Source organism: Eumetopias jubatus, unplaced genomic scaffold (assembly GCF_037043125.1).
Source record: "Eumetopias jubatus isolate StellerSeaLion01/CBP00866 unplaced genomic scaffold, mEumJub1_p1.0 scaffold_15, whole genome shotgun sequence".
NCBI lineage: Eukaryota > Metazoa > Chordata > Mammalia > Carnivora > Otariidae > Eumetopias > Eumetopias jubatus.
In genome coordinates, this window is record NW_028274821.1 from 71,143,250 (window position 1) to 71,159,648 (window position 16,399).

Sequence of the window (16,399 nt, forward strand, 5' to 3'; positions counted from 1 at the left end):
AATACTGCTGAAAGACAACCTTCCCTCTCATTTCATAATGTTCATAAGGAACTACACAGTAGCCCTCTGAGTGCTGTATTATAATGTCCTTAGTGCCTCTCCTAATGTTAAATGTTTATCTGTGAGTAAACTGTTACTACTGACATACTAGCAACACCGTATGTTGGCCCATCTCACCAGAACTAACATTCCACCCTGAGGTCTGGGGCTAAAGCCCAAACTAGTTATAATACGCTTCTATTTGACTCTGCTCTTTAAGAATCTTTCTAATTTGGATACATCATGTTGGTGGGTGTGGTAGATACTTAGAACAAAAACATCATCCCCTCCTTCATTCAGAAAACATGATTCAATGTGAAATAAAAATGTGTTTTCCTACCACTCCAAATGACTTTTCTTAGCTGATCCCTCCTTTCAAGAGTTTTCGAAAGTCAGTTGTTCAGGAAGAGCTCACCAAAAATATTCTGTAACTGAAAATCCCCTGGCACTAGTAGACTGCTTGGCACAGAGATGGCCCTTTCCATTCCTAAACCCTGTGTGAGGACAGTGTGACTTTAAAGCTGATGTAAATCTACCAGCTGGATCTCTTAGAAGCATGGTATCCAGAACAACCAAACAGTCCACTTTAGGGGAAACAGTTAATATAGTAACAGCATGAGGCATGCAAAGCAAACTTTGAGAAGGAAAGCAAGAAATGCCAGAGAAATGGATGACTGTAAGAGAGAAAAAAAAAGAAAGAAAGAAAGAAAGAAAGAAAGAAAGAAAGAAAAAGAAAGAAAGAAAGAAAGAAAGAAAGAAAGAAAGAAAGAAAGAAAGAAAGAAAGAAAGAAAGAAAGAAAGAAAGAAAGAAAAAGTTGGGTCAACAACAAAAGCAAAATGTAAAGAGAACAAATGTAAAGAGAGCAAAATAGAACAATGAAGAAGAACTGACAGCTACAGAAGTGGAAAATCCAGGAAAGTATTAAGTGGGAAAAAATATGGAAAAGGTACAGAGGGCACTAAGAAAAAAAAATAAAATGAAAGGAAAGTGAGAAGGAATAACAAAAGAAAAATAAGAAAAGTTTTTTTTAAAAAAAAGGGAAAAGATGAAGATTCAAGATAAGAAACATAAAAAGGTAAATAATTAAAAGCATGAAAAAAGTGATTATGTGAGAACAAAGATGAGAGGAGGAAATAGTGAAAAAGAGAAATCAAAGGAAAAGGAAGGACCAGTAAATTGCATTCTGTGATGCTCATGTCCTTAAGTTTATCCTTTATAAAGCGTCTTTCATTTTCAGAATGATTTTGAAAACATTTCTTCGTAAAGTCAGTCACCTGCAGGATGGGTGGAGGGCGGGTCCTCAGGGTTTGATTCGTACCCTGTGATGGAGATGGCCAAGGTTGCCAGAGTAGAAGCTGCCATGGAAATAACCTGCCCTGGTAACTCTGCTCCTGTAAAACAAGTATGTGTTTTTACAACTTTTTAAAGCAAAGTGGGAAACAACTGTTACAAGCGGAAACATAGTCCTAAGATTTCAAAAGCAACAAAACAAAATGGTTATTAGCTGATCCACTGGACCAGGGCCTCTTTACCAAGGGAGAATGCTTAAGAATCAATAGGAAAGTCTGCTAAAAATCTGGCTCCTGGACTCTGCATATCAGTCTCCCTTAAGAACTTCACACTGGTGCATGCAGCTCAGAGTGGAGATCTAAATGTGGAGTCCTGCTTTTTTACTTTTTAACTTCACAACTTAATATAAATGCACATCTCTGCTGAAAAACACTGCCACACCAAGTCTGTGAGTTTCCTGAATGCAGACTGTCTTACTCTCCCTTGCATTACTAGCTCCCAGTACCGTACGGAACAGCCAACACTCAGTGCCCTCGATAAGAACATTTCATGAATGAAGAGGCAAACATATGGGTACTATGCAAAACCATATAGCTCCATAAGGTGCATAACTTATGGAGGCAAAAATCCACCACTGAGAGTCTAAAATATATTACTGTTTCATGTTATATGTTCCCATGTTAAGTTCCTAAAAGGTAGTACACCAAGCTTAATCACTTGCACTAAACTCAAATAAAACACTTACTGACTAATGAGGTCTGTCTGTAATGGTCAGCTCTTAATCTGCTATGGCAGACAACACAGACTAGCTCACCCAATACCAGGTTCTAGCATGCTTTCCTCCTCCAAGAGACTGGAAAGCTACAGACTATATTCCTTAGATTCCCTTGCAGCTAAGGTCCCATGTATAAGGCAGTTTCTACCAAGCAGGCACACCTGTACAAGACCCAGAAGACCAAAGTGGGACTGACTGTGATTTGGGCACTCGCGTGTCAAATAGTCATGGAGGCATATGGTTTTTCTGCAGGAACTTACTTAGCAGAAGTTCTAAAAGTTCTGCTATCTGATCTCTAACTTTGTGGCAGCTGTGGCATTTCTGCTCAAATAGTTCTTTGGTGTCACTGAGCACTTTTCCCGGTTATATTGCTTCTGCTTCTGTCAGATCCAAGCTTAATTGTCTGGTCTTCCCCAAAATTCTATATGCTAACCAATATCTCTTTCTATTCTAGCTAGTGTGGATTCTGCTGTCCACAACTAAGAACATTAACACTCACCAAATCATACACCCACAATCAGAGAGGTGGGACCTCACTTTTGGTAGGCCAATATACAATGTAACAACAGAGAATTCTGCCAACCAATGGAAATAGCTTTGACCATTCAGAAAGCCAATGAATTTCAGCTCCAAATGAATTCCACCTACTCAACAAATCCAAGGCTGGCCATCTCCCAGAGACAAGCAGGCCAGGCCCTGAAATGGCTCACCAGTAGACCGAACCATCCGGATCGAGAGCATTCATCTTACTCAACCATATCCTATTCTTCCTCGAATAAATGCCTAACAGAGGTTTGTTTTTAGGCAATCCAAGAGAAAGTCAAACTCATGATCTGGGAAGAGAACAACTGGGACCTATTCTTCCGGCCTAAGTATGTAGGGTGTTTCTTACACGCCAATACGGGAACAGGTTGGGAGGGAAAGACACTGTCGGGGCGCCGGGGTGGCTCAGTCGTTAAGCACCTGCCTTCGGCTCAGGTCATGATCTCAGGGTCCTGGGATCGAGCCCCGCATCGGGCTCCCTGCTCGGCGGGAAGCCTGCTTCTCCCTCTCCCACTCCCCCTGCTTGTGTTCCCTCCCTCGCTGTCTCTCTCTCTGTCAAATAAATAAATAAAATCTTAAAAAAAAAAAAAAGAAAGAAAGAAAGTCTTTCATGTCTCACAGGTTCTCATTACTCACTGTATTGAATGCTAGGAATAAAGACACAGACTCTGCCCCCATGGAGTTTAGTGGAAGAGACAGATACGAATTAAAGAACCACATGGAAAAAAAAAAATTCTTATCGTACTTAGGAAATAATTTGTTAATTCACCTTAAAAAAAAAAAAAAAAGAGGGGCACCTGGCTGGCTCACCTGATAGAGCATGTGTGCTACTCTTAATCTTGGGGTTGTGAGTTTGAGCCCCATACTGGGTGTACACATTACTTAAAAATAAAAAACTAAAAAAAGAAACCACAGAAATGTGAATGCATTCAAACTATAGTGACTGCTATAAAGGAAATATACTATTTTATGAACTCCTAACAGAAAAAATCTGACTTAGTCTGGAGAATCAGGAATAGCTTCTCTTTAAGAAATGAAAATGAAGCTGAGTATCAGACAACAAAAAGAAATAAAAGGCATACAAATCGGCAAAGAAGTCAAACTCTCACTCCGCAGATGACATGATTCTCTATGTAGAAAACCCAAAGGACTCCACCAAAAAACTTCCAGAACTGATACAGGAAATCAGCAAAGTCACAGGATATAAAATCAATGCACAATAGTTAGTCGCATTTCTATACACTAACAATGAGGCAGAAGAAAGAGAATTCAAGGAATTGACCCCATTTACAATTGCACCAAAAACCGTAAGATACCTAGGAATACACCTAACCAACGAGGTAAAGGATCTGTACTCTGTATAGAACACTCATGAAAGAAATTGAGGAAGACAAAAAGAAATGGAAAAACATTCCATGCCCATGGACTGGAAGAACAAATATTGTTAAAATGTCTATGCTACCCAGAGCAATCTACACATTCAATGCAATCTCTACCAAAATACCATCAACTCTTTTCACAGAGCTGGAACGAAGAACCCTAAAATTTGTATGAAACCAAAAAAGACCCCGAATAGCCAAAGGAATGTTGAAAAAGAAAATCAAAACTGGAGGCATCACAATTCCAGATTTCAAGCTATATTACAAAGCTATAATCATCAAGACAGTATGGTACTGGCACAAAAAACAGACACATAGATCAATGGAACAGATTAGAGAGCCCAGAAATGGACCCTCAACTCTATGGTCAACTCATCTTTGACAAAGCAGGAAAGAATGTCCAATGGAAAAAAGACAGTCTCTTCAACAAATGGTGTTGGGAAGCTTGGACAGCCACATGCAGAAGAATGAAACTGGACCATTTCCTTACACCACACACAAAAACAGTCTCAAAATGGATGAAAGACCTAAATGTGAGACAAGAATCCACCAAAGTCCCAGAGGAGAACATGGGCAGCAACATCTTTGACCTCGACTGCAGCAATTTCTTGCTAGACACATCACCAAAGGCAAGGGAGACAAAAGCAAAACTGAACTACTAGGACTTCATCAAGATAAAAAGCTTTTGCACAGCAAAGGAAATAGTTGACAAAACTAAAAGGCAACCTATGGAATGGGAGAAGATATTTGCAAATGTCTTATCAGATAAAGGGCTAGTATGCAAAATCTATAAAGAACTTACACCCAAAAAACAAATAATCCAGTCAAGAAATGGGCAGAAGACATGGACATTTCTACAAAGACAACATACAAATGGCCAACAGACACATGAAAAAATGCTCCATAACACTCACCATCAGGGAAATACAAATCAAAACCGCAATGAGATGTCACCTCACACCTGTCAGAAGGGCTAAAATTAACAACTCAGGAAATGACAGATGTTGGTGAGGATGTGGAGAAAGGAGAACCATCTTACACTGCAGGTGGCAATGCAGACTGGTGCAGCCACTCTGGAAAAGTTAAAAATAGAGCTACTGTAGGACCCAGCAATTGCATTATTAGGTAGTTATCCAAAGGGTACAAACATGGTGATCGAAGGGGCACATGCACCCCAATGTTTATAGCAGCAATGTCCACAACAGCCAAAATATGGAAAGAGCCCAAATGTCCATCGACAGATGAATGGATAAAGAAGAGGTGGGATATATATATATATATAGTGTGTGTGTGTGTGTGTGTGTATATAGTGTGTGTGTGTGTGTGTGTGTATATATAGTGTGTGTGTGTGTGTGTGTATATATAGTGTGTGTGTGTGTGTGTGTGTATATAGTGTGTGTGTGTGTGTATATATAGTGTGTGTGTGTGTGTATATAGTGTGTGTGTGTGTGTGTGTATATATATAGTGTGTGTGTGTGTGTGTGTGTGTATATAGTGTGTGTGTGTATACATACATACACACACACACACACAGAAGATTACTCAGCCATCAAAAAGAATGAAATCTTGCCATTTGCAATGACGTAAACAGAACTAGAGGGTATTATGCTAAGCAAAATAAGTCAGAGAAAGACAAATACATGATTACACTCATATGTGGAATTTAAGAAACAAAACAGATGAATATAGGGGAAGGGAAGGAAAAATAAGACAAAAACAGAGAGGGAGACAAACCATAAGAGACTCTTAACTACAGGAAACACACTGAGGGTTGCTAGAGGGGAGATGGGTGGGGGGGTGGGGTATCTGGGTTATGGGCATTAAGGAGGGCACTTGATGGAATGAGCACTGGGTGTTATATGCAACCGATGAATCACTAAATTCTGCCACTGAAACTAATAATACACTAAGTTAATTAAATTGAATTTAAATTAAAATAAAATAAAATGCCAAAAAAAGAAAAGAAAATGAAGCTGATATACAAAGGATGAGAAGGAATTCATCAAGAGAATGTAAAGAGAGTATTTTGGGCAGAAGGAAGTGAGTAGGAAGGCTGTAAGCGAACACACTAGCATGTTAAAGAGAGTGTAAGAAGGTCCGTGTCTGGATCACAGCTAGCAGGAAACCGGTATCGAATAAACCAGGCTGGACATGGTGAGTCAGAGGATGCACGTCACAGAAGATCAAAGTACTTTAGGCTTTATTCTGAAAGGAGTAGGAAAGTAGTGAAGAATTTTAAACAGGGTAATAATATTTCTACTGAAATGTTATTGAGATAATTGTAGCTTTACGTGCAATTTTAAGAAAGGAGGAAAGAGAGATCTTGTGTACCCTTTACGCAGCTTCCCCTAGTGGTAACATCTTGCAACACTGAGGCATAATATTGTGATCAGGATTATTATCATGGACACAAGATATAGGACAGGTTCATCACTGCAAGGATCTCTCATGTTGCCCCTTCAGGAGCACACCCAGACGCCTGGTTTATAAATAAATGAACAGTTTTGAGATATAAAAAGATGACTCTTGCTGTCTGGTCAAGAGCAGATTGGAGGGGCCCAAGAATGGGTACAGGGAGAGAAGTTAACGGCAATTCTACAGGCAAGATGATGATAGCGTGGTCTGCAGTAGCTAGCAGGGGAGATGTCAGAAAAGTGGTCGCACTGAAGAGTCAGGGAGTAGTCAAAGTGGACCAGACGTGATGATGAACCCATGAAGGAAATGAAAGACATGAAGGGTCAAAGGTAAGCCCCAAGTTTCCAGATTATGGTTATACAGATAACCACAAGGGAATACCATGTTGACAACCATGGAGGGGAAACAGAGGAAGATTTGAACATATTAACATGCTTTTTTTAGACTTCCAGACAGAATTTTCAAAAACTGATTACACCGGAGACAAGACAGGACTTAGCTTTCTGTGCACCCAAGAGAGGTTTCTTAGGTTCCACTCGAGAGCAGAGGATGGGAATGCCTGATGACTAATGGCCTGGGATAGCACAGCAGAGATAGAAAAAGACTTCCAGTCAGAATTCAAAGTATTCCCCCTTATGTAAGATTAAAGACTAGTCAAGGGTCCTCAATTACTAAACCCACCTCTTCACAAGTAATTTAATCAAATAGTGACTCATCTTTGAGAGATTCTGAAAAATAAGTCCCTTGTATTAAGTCGCTCCGCAGTAACAATGTTATAGCTCCTTAATTATGGATTTTCAGTTTGGCTGCAGTTTGACTTATATTTCTCAACTCCGATTAAGTCCTCATTCACCAAACAGGTGACTAGGCTACATGCTGAGATAAGAGGCTGAGAGCCAAGTCCCAAGCTCAGTCTGATATTTAGATTATCAGTTACGATTCAGTACATTAGGAGCTAATGTAAACACGAGTGTAGCATATTTGAGGAGCACAGAAAACGGAAACCTAATCCATGCTTGGGAGGTCAGGGAAGGACTTCCAAAGGTGCTATCTGACAAGAATGGTAAAAGATGCCACTCTTTAAATCCATTTAAATATGTTATCCAGATTAAAAAAAAAAAAAGACACAGCAAGTCTATCTTGGAGAGGAAGATGCTGGTATCTCAGAAGGCAGAGGGAGAAAAGGTTTCCCAAAAGACAAAAGAAAGCAGGTGTAAAGACACAAAGGCAAGGAAAAGCAGAGTGTCCTGTTCAAAGAACTCGAAGAAGTCCAATAAGGCCAGGACATACGGTACAATGAGAAGAGCGAAGAGATGCAAGGATGCAGAGGGAGAATGGAGCATCTCATATTTACTAGGCACCCAGGCAGTACAATCCGTGCAGCCCAGTGGCTGAGAGCACAGGTGAGGAAACAAGACTGCCCAGGTTCAAATCCCAGGTCTATTCCCTACTAGCTAGATGGCCATGGGCAAGTTACTTAAAATCCTCATATATGGGACTTACATAAAATCCTATTTCATGTGACATTTAAGTGAAACAATACATATGAAATAATCAGAACAATGCCTGGTATGAAGGGCTTGCTCAATAAATGTTAGCTATTTCAAAACCATTGGCTTTGATAGTATAAACTATGAGCATAAGCCACTAGCACTCCTGTAGTATTTGTCTGTGCTTCTCATCCCCTTTCTACTTCATTGTACTGCCATTTTCCTAGATCTTATGCCCTTAGCCACATTTTTAGATCTCCCCACAGAGTTATGTGAAATATCTTGCATCCAGTAGGCACTGACAGACTCAAGGAAAAGACCAGTAAATTAAACCTTCACAATTATCGCTTAAAGACTCTCCAACTTGCTGATGTCACTAAAATAATGCAGTAAATATTCAGTGAATCATAGCTAAATCAATGAAAACTATGCAATATCATCCTCGTTGATACACAAACAATGACAAATTTTTAGAGTGCCCGAAACTTTGCAAAGGAATGAAAAGAGTAGCACACAGGGAAAATCCAGAGTACCTGAAAATTATGGATGTAAGATCTGATGACTGCTCTTATTTATCAAACAGGCACTTTAATGATTTCTGCCTTAGTGAAATCACTTCAAAAACCCCAAGGGTTCTGGCAGAAATGATGAACTAAAAACACAAGAACGCCAGGAGAGAGAATCCAGGCAAAGTCATGGTACTCGAAAAGAAACCCCAGCTAAAAATAGGCACACAGACAAGGGCACATAATCTTGGGACCTCAGAACTCTAAACAAAAAAAGGAAAGAGCATCCAAGGTTTCAAGTATCAATCTACCCAGGGACAGGGCCAGCGTCAAGTGGAGGCCCAAATAACAGGGACCTAACACAAGGCCAAACAAGCAGGACACTAACATTAGCAGCCTAGCACCAGGGGATGGAAACTAATGGTCTAGCACGTAAGACACCAATCACATGTTTGGACAGTATCTGTTAATATGGCTAGCACATCAATGGGCAGAACAGTGTTTCTAATACTCAGAGGATGATATATTTTGAGAACAGTCTAAATAAGGAGATACTCGATCTACTTAGTGCTCAGTCACAGTGACAGTGGCAGATGCCAGAAATACATCCAAGGATGCTTACTGGAAGGGGGCTCTACCACAGACCAAGTAAAATCTCCCCAGCATGCAAAGTTCCCTTTGAAGAAGGTTTCTGTTTCTATCACTAATGTGAAAAATATGCCTCCATCTCAATGGCTCCTAGTATCACTTCATTATACTACTGGTCAGTAGCAAGGGCTTGGATATGGACCAGTAGGAGTTTCTCTAGGCCTCTTTAAATGACTATGTCAGACCAGGCAGTAACAGATGAGCAGTAAGAAATTTAGTTTATTCCTTTTCTTTTTCCAGTTTGGGCTCAACTGGACCAAACTTGTTCACTCATATTACACGTTATCCCAAAATGATTAAGGCAACTACTAAGCCTTCCCTGCCAAGGTATTTCTGATCATTTATAAACAATCACCAATATTTGGAGGAACAGACCCAACTGTACTTGCCCTTACTTGTCAGACTGGGTGTCCAGGTTATCAAAGGTACATCTGGTGCTTGTTTGCCTTGCTTTTGAAAAAGCACTTCTAAGTGTAAATTTACTCAGAGTATATGGCTTTCTGAGTCTACGTTTCTTCACCTGTAAAATAAGTACCAACCAGGGCACCTGAGTGGCTCAGTCATTAGGCGTCTGCCTTCGGCTCAGGCCATGATCCCAGGGTCCTGGATCGAGCCCCTCATCGGGCTCCCTGCTCAGCAGGAAGTCTGCTTCTCCCTCTCCCACTCCCCCTGCTTATGTTCCCTCTCTCACTGTGTTTCTCTCTGTCAAATAAATAAATAAAATCTAATAAATAAATAAATAAATAAATAAAATAAGTACCAACCCCACTGGATTATTAAGAAAATTAAATAAGATAGCATGTTTAAAGAGCCCAGGAGAGGGGCACCTGGGTGGCTCAGTTGTTAAGCATCTGCCTTCGGCTCAGCCCCGCATCGGGCTCCCTGCTGGGCGGGAAGCCTGCTTCTCCCTCTCCCACTCCCTCTGCTTGTGTTCCTGCTCTCGCTGTGTCTCTCTCTGTCAAATAAATAAATAAAATCTTAAAAAAAAAAAAAAAAAGAGCCCAGCAGGACCTCACTCATGTTGCTATAATTAACAATGTGAGTGTTCTTTCCTCACAAGCCAAGGGCACACCCTGAAGTTGGATTCCAGGTTTCTACCAAATGAGACATGATCCAGGAGGCAGAGAAGCTAGTTCCTGAACTTGTGGTAGGCCAACAGGGCCCACAGGTAAGACTGAGGAGCTCACAACTACAATGGAGTCAAGAGAGATCAGCAGTCATTCCCTTTTCAGGATGACTGATGCTTGTTCAAAGAGCCCAGTAAAGGGGAAGAACACCAGGCTTAGGGTCAAGACCCTAAGTTTTAAATCTTAGCTCTACCAGTCGTCTGTGTGGGCAAGTTACTTAAACTCTGAAATTAAATGCCTTCATCAGCAAAATGGACATATCTACTTTACAAGGGTTTTTTGGGGGGGGAGGGGTTGAGGATTATTTATGGATTTAAAAAGACAGTACATTTTAAAACACAGTAGACACTTAACATTTTTTCCCTCCATTATCTTGGAGTTCCAGAAAATGCCAAGTAAGAGTTCCCAAGGTCTAAGAGAAAACCATTGAGTAAGGCTCCTGGGTTCAGAAGGAACCAATGAAACTAACTCCACGATGATCCACAAGAAGAGTTTTCCAGATCTAGGAACTAAACAGCCTTCATGCTTTGATCCAAAGGATTTATCCTGTGAATCCAGTGAACCATACACCCTAAAAGCTCCTACAACAGCAAGAGTCAAAGCTCAGAAGACACAGAGAAAGATGCCTACACAGTTGACCGTCAGACACGTCCTCCAATAGGACAGTGGAAATGATAAGGAATAAATGCACATATTGCCACAGGAGTGCATTAAAGCCTTCCTGGGCCTAAGTATATTAGAGTGACATCTCAGGACAGAACTGACTATAATAAAAGGGAAAGGTTGTCCTGATATGGACTAGATGGGTTGAGTTCTGATGCCTAAAAGAAACAAGGTTCTAGGGGCAAGAAGACTCAGAAATTTAGGGGGAAAAAACGTTGAAAAGGCTTATTTTATGATGAAGATTATCTAGACTAGAAATCTGTAAAAGGACTCTAGATCAAGAATATCTATTCTGGGGGAGCCCGGGTGGCTCAGTCAGTTGAGTGCCTGACTCTTGGTTTTGGCTCAGGTGATGATCCATGGTTTTGGGATCTAGCCCCAGGTCGGACTCCGAGCTCAGTTGGGGGGTCTGCTTGAGATCTCTCTCCCTCTCCCTCTGCCCCTCCCTGCAGTCTCTCTGTCTCTCTCTCTCCAAAACAAATAAATCTTTAAAAAAAATAAAATATTCTGGGGCGCCTGGGTGGCTCAGTCGTTAAGCGTCTGCCTTCGGCTCAGGTCATGATCCCAGGGTCCTGGGATCGAGCCCCGCATTGGGCTCCCTGCTCGGCAGGAAGCCTGCTTCTCCCTCTCCCGCTCCTGCTCCCCCTTCTTGTGTTCCCTCTCTCGCTGTGTCTCTCTCTGTCAAATAAATAAATAAAATCTTTTAAAAAAATAAAATAAAATAAAATATTCTGAAATAGACTGGAATGAGAGTAAACAAAACAAAACAAAACAAAAAACAACATTTCCAAATCTGTTCTCAACATGTATTCTGTGTCCCTGTGATTTCCTTCCTTGTAATAGTCTAGAATACAAATACCAGAAATCTGGCTGGCATGCCAGCACATCACTATGCTGCGTTTATCTGATAATAATAATCGAACATGAAAAATAATAATGATAATAATCAAATATGGCCTTCTTTCTCCCACAGCTCAAAACTTGGTCTTAGAATCCCAACTGCACAGCTCCCTCAGCTGCTATCACCAGCTGACTGGAATTTTTTTTAAGACTTACTTGAGAGAGAGAGAACAAGCAAAGCGGGGAGGGGCAAAGGGAGAGGGTGAGAGAAACTTTATCAGACTCTGCGCTCAGCACAGAGCCAACACAAGACTCAATCTCACAACCCTGAGATCATGACCTGAGCCAAAACCATGAGTCGGAGGCTTTACTGACTGTGTTGTCCAGGCGCCCCATAGCTGACTAGAATTTACACCCAAGAGAAAACCCATCTGAAATCCATTTTAACCTACATCATTCATATACTTGCAGCAACATACTTACTTAGCCCTGGACAAAAGCAGTCAAGAAGAGAACACTGTCCTTAAGAAATTAAAAACAGAACTACCATAAGATCCAGCAATTCCACTTCAGTGTATTTATCCAAAGAAAACAAAAACACTAACTGGAAAAGATTTATACGCCCCCATGTACATTACAGCATTACTTACAATCGCCAAGATATGGAAAAAACCTGTGTCCATCAATGGATGAATGGATAAAGAAAATGTGGTATGTGTACACAAGAGGAGGGGGAAGGAAGGGAGAGGGGGAGGGGAGGGAGGAGGGGAAGAAGAAGAAGAAATCTTGCCATTTGCAACAGTATGGATGGACCTTCAGGGCATTATGCTAAGTGAAATAACTCAGAGAAAGACAAATACCATATGATCTCCCTTATATGTGGAAACTCACACACACACACACACACACACACACACAAACGCACAACAAGCTCACAGATACAGAGAATAGCTTGGTGCTTGCCAGAGCTGGGGGTAGGAGACAGAAAAAATGGGTGAAGGGGATCAAAAGGTACAAACTTCATTACAAAATAAATCATAGAGATGTCACGTACAGCATGGTGTCTAGAGCTAGTAAGACTGTACTGCATATGTGAGAGTTGCCAAAAGAGAAAGTTCTCATCACAAGAAAAAAAACTGTTTGTAAATACATAAGGTGACAGATGTTAACTAGACTTCTTATAATCACTTTGCAATGTACTGTTCAAACATCAAATCATTGTTGTATACCTGAAACTGATACAATGCTATATGTCAAATATATCTCGAAAAAAAAAAAAAAAGAAAGAGAGGACTTTCCAGATGAACAAAAAAAAGAAAACTGTCCTGGGGTGAAGGGTGAGGGATAAGCTGAGTTATCTGAATTGTCACTATTAGCAGAAAAGGGGTGGGGGGAGTTGGGGGAGAGGAGATAAAGCTACCAAGAGGAACAAGTGGTGACCACTAAGCTTTCCACAATAGCTGTCGAAACAGGAAGTTCACGTCTACTGGTCTGATATAGAACTACAGAGTCTAACATATTGTGACCAGGAAGACAGGTTGAGCAAAGAAAATCCGGAAAGAGAGCAAAATAAAATCTTTCTGATTTTCCACTATCAGAGAGAGAAGGTTTCCAAGCAAAATAATAACCAAAGAGCAATTTAAATAAAAAACGAAGACAAAAACTATGAGGTAGCAGTACAAAACACCACAAATAGCCTTGCGATTAGCATAAAATGAAGAGGCTGAGAATAATGTAGAAGTATACCGGACACAGAAAGGTGCTCATGACATAAAGTTTAAAATGTCGATTACAAAAGAGAACATTCACTATGAGCCAATTTTCTTGTGGTTTAAAGTCTGAAGGCACACAACTCTTAAGGCAGTAGTTAATGTTTAGGTGAACAGTGGGATTTTGAATGATTTTTTCTTTTTCTTTTTTTTTTTAAGATTTTATTTATTCAGGGCGCCTGGGTGGCTCAGTTGGTTAAGCGACTGCCTTCGGCTCAGGTCATGATCCTGGAGTCCCAGGATCGAGTCCCGCCTCGGGCTCCCTGCTCAGCAGGGAGTCTGCTTCTCCCTCTGACCCTCTTCCTTCTCGTGCTTTCTATCTCTCATTCTCTCTCTCTAATAAATAAATAAAATCTTAAAAAAAAAAAGATTTTATTTATTCGAGAGAGAGAGAATGAGAGAGAGCACATGAGAGGGGGAGGATCAGAAGGAGAAGCAGACTCCCTGCCGAGCAGGGAGCCCGAGGCGGGACTCGATCCAGGGACTCCAGGATCATGACCTGAGCCGAAGGCAGTCGCTTAACCAACTGAGCCACCCAGGCGCCCTGATTTTTATTTTCTTTTTGTTCATTTCTCCAATTGAACAACAACAAAATATTGGAGAAATTAATTTTTTGAAAAATCTGCTGCAATTAGTAATTTGCTTTTACTTCATGTATAGCCCTCAGAAAGAAGGAACGAATGTCAGTTGCAGTAAAGTTGTGTGCTGCTCAGACCCACCTTTCCAGTCACAATCGTCTCCACAGGGGAGGATGAGGAGATGTCCAGTCTGATGATCCGTTAGTATCTGGCCACCCCACGCCTTACCTTACAACTCATTAGAAACCTGTGTCTTTAACAAACTGTTTCTGGATATAAATCACTTGCAACCAGGGCATTTCAAAAATACTCTTGAGGAGAAAATGATATATTCAGCTTGGTACTAAAAGTTCCAGCCAGAGCAGCCAGGCAAAAAAAAAGGGGGGCATCCAAATTAGAAAGAAGTAAAACTCTCTCTTTTCACAGATGACATGATCTTATATATGCACAATCCTACAGAAGCCACAAAAAACTATTAAAGCTTATGAATAAATTCAGCAAAGTTGCAGGACCCAAGATCAACCTTGAATTTGGCAATGGTGTTTTTAGATAGGACACCAAAAGAACAAGCAACACAAAAATTGGAAAACTCATAAAGATGTGGAAATTAAACAATACAATTTTGATTAACCAATGTGTCAAAGAAGAAATCAAAAAGGAAATCAAAGAGTATCTCGATCCAAAGAAAATGAAAACACAACAAATGAAATTTATGGGATGGAAAAGCAGTTCTAAGAGGACAGTTTAGAGTGATAAGTACCTACATTAAGAAAAAAGATATTGGGGCACCTGGGTGGCTCAGTAGGTTAAGCGTCTGCCTTCGGCTCAGGTCATGATCCCAGGGTCCTGGGATCGAGCCCCACATTGGGCTTCCTGGTCAGCAGGGAGTCTATTTCTCCCTCTGCCCTTCCCCTGCTCATGCTCTCTCTCTCTCTCTCTCTCTCAAATAAATAAATAAAATCTTTGAAAGAAAGAAAGAGAAAGAAAGAAAAAGAACGAATGCAAATAAATAACCTAACTTTATGGCTAGCTGCTTAATGGGTACAGCCTTTCCTTTTAAAATGTCCTAAAACTGGGGCACCTGGATGGCTCAGTCGTTAAGCATCTGCCATTCGGCTCGGGTCATGATCCCAGGATCCTGGGATTGACCCCCGCATCCCTGCTCAGCGGGGAGCCTGCTTCTCCCTCTCCTACTCCCTGCTTGTGTTCCCTCTCTCGCTGTGTTTCTCTCTGTCAAATAAATAAATAAAATCTTAAAAAAAATAAAAAATAAATAATAAAATAAAATGTCCTAAAACTAGATGGAAGGAGTGGTTGCACAACAATGTAAATGTACTAAATCCACCTTTAAAAAGTTAATGGTTAATTTTATATGAATTATACCTTTAAAAAATGAAAAAAAGGGGGGGAGTGGGGCACAGTCTTAAAACCTAAAATATTTTAAACATGTTTATTTTCTGTTCAGAAAATACCACAGATTTTAAAACAGATATAAAGCACTTTCATCATTGCATGTTTTTTTTAAATAAAGCTACTTTCCCAAATACTTCTTTAAAGTAATATTAATAGAATGCCCTATTTCTTACCAGAAGACTCTTTTCCATTCTGTTTCTCATAGAGCGTGCCCACAGACATCAGGAAAACAATAACCAGGAACACTGGAATTCTCCATGAGCCAGCCAGGGATGCTGAAAATTATTAAGAGTTAACATTTTTAGTTAAATAAAAATCTAGCACTTGTCTTTAAAAGACTCAGTTTATTCTTAGCAACAGTATCTGAAGGTAAAGGTTAGATTAAAAAAAAAAAAGACTCAGTAGACAGAACAATTTGGTATAGATGTCATTAACAAAATTATTTCACAAGGAAAAAAAATTTTTTTAAAGGCCATAAGACAGATGAAATCCCAGTTCAGGACTCCTCTTGGTTAAATCCAGGCCTGCTCTGAGGCCCCTGTTCTAAAGGACTGGGTATGTGCCAGCCTACCCTGAACGGGCTTCTATCACCTGAGTAATCGAGTCTATTCTAAGGCACACGAGCATTTAAGACAATCCTGAACTCAAGCCTTTCGCTTAACCCCAAAATGACCTGCATCAGGCACAGAACCTAAAGTCATGACTTCATTTCCTGAAAATACCACTGGGTGTGAACTCCCATCTCTCAAGAAAGGGTGAAATGGCCCAAAGGAGCACTGCAAAAAGCTTCAGTGTATCCTCAGTGTATAGGGCAAAAATGCTAACATTTTTCATCCCTACCTGTAGCCATTTGCTTTTCCCTGAGTTGATCTAGAGCCCCCTGGACTGCCTATTTCCCTCCGCTGCTTTCCCCAAATTCAAAA

At 40.5% G+C, this 16,399-nt stretch overlaps 1 protein-coding gene across 1 annotated transcript in view; it reads right to left on the reverse strand.

Annotated features, from left to right (window-relative positions):
- TMEM245 (transmembrane protein 245) overlaps positions 1-16,399 on the reverse strand; it is a 100,998-nt gene that overhangs the window by 71,353 nt on the left and 13,246 nt on the right. The window contains exons 3-4 of the mRNA XM_028108739.2: positions 15,650-15,751; positions 1,315-1,431 (exon numbers count right to left, since the gene is read on the reverse strand). Of these exons, the coding sequence (XP_027964540.1) occupies positions 1,315-1,431; positions 15,650-15,751 (219 nt within the window). The remainder of the gene's footprint in view (positions 1-1,314; positions 1,432-15,649; positions 15,752-16,399) is intronic.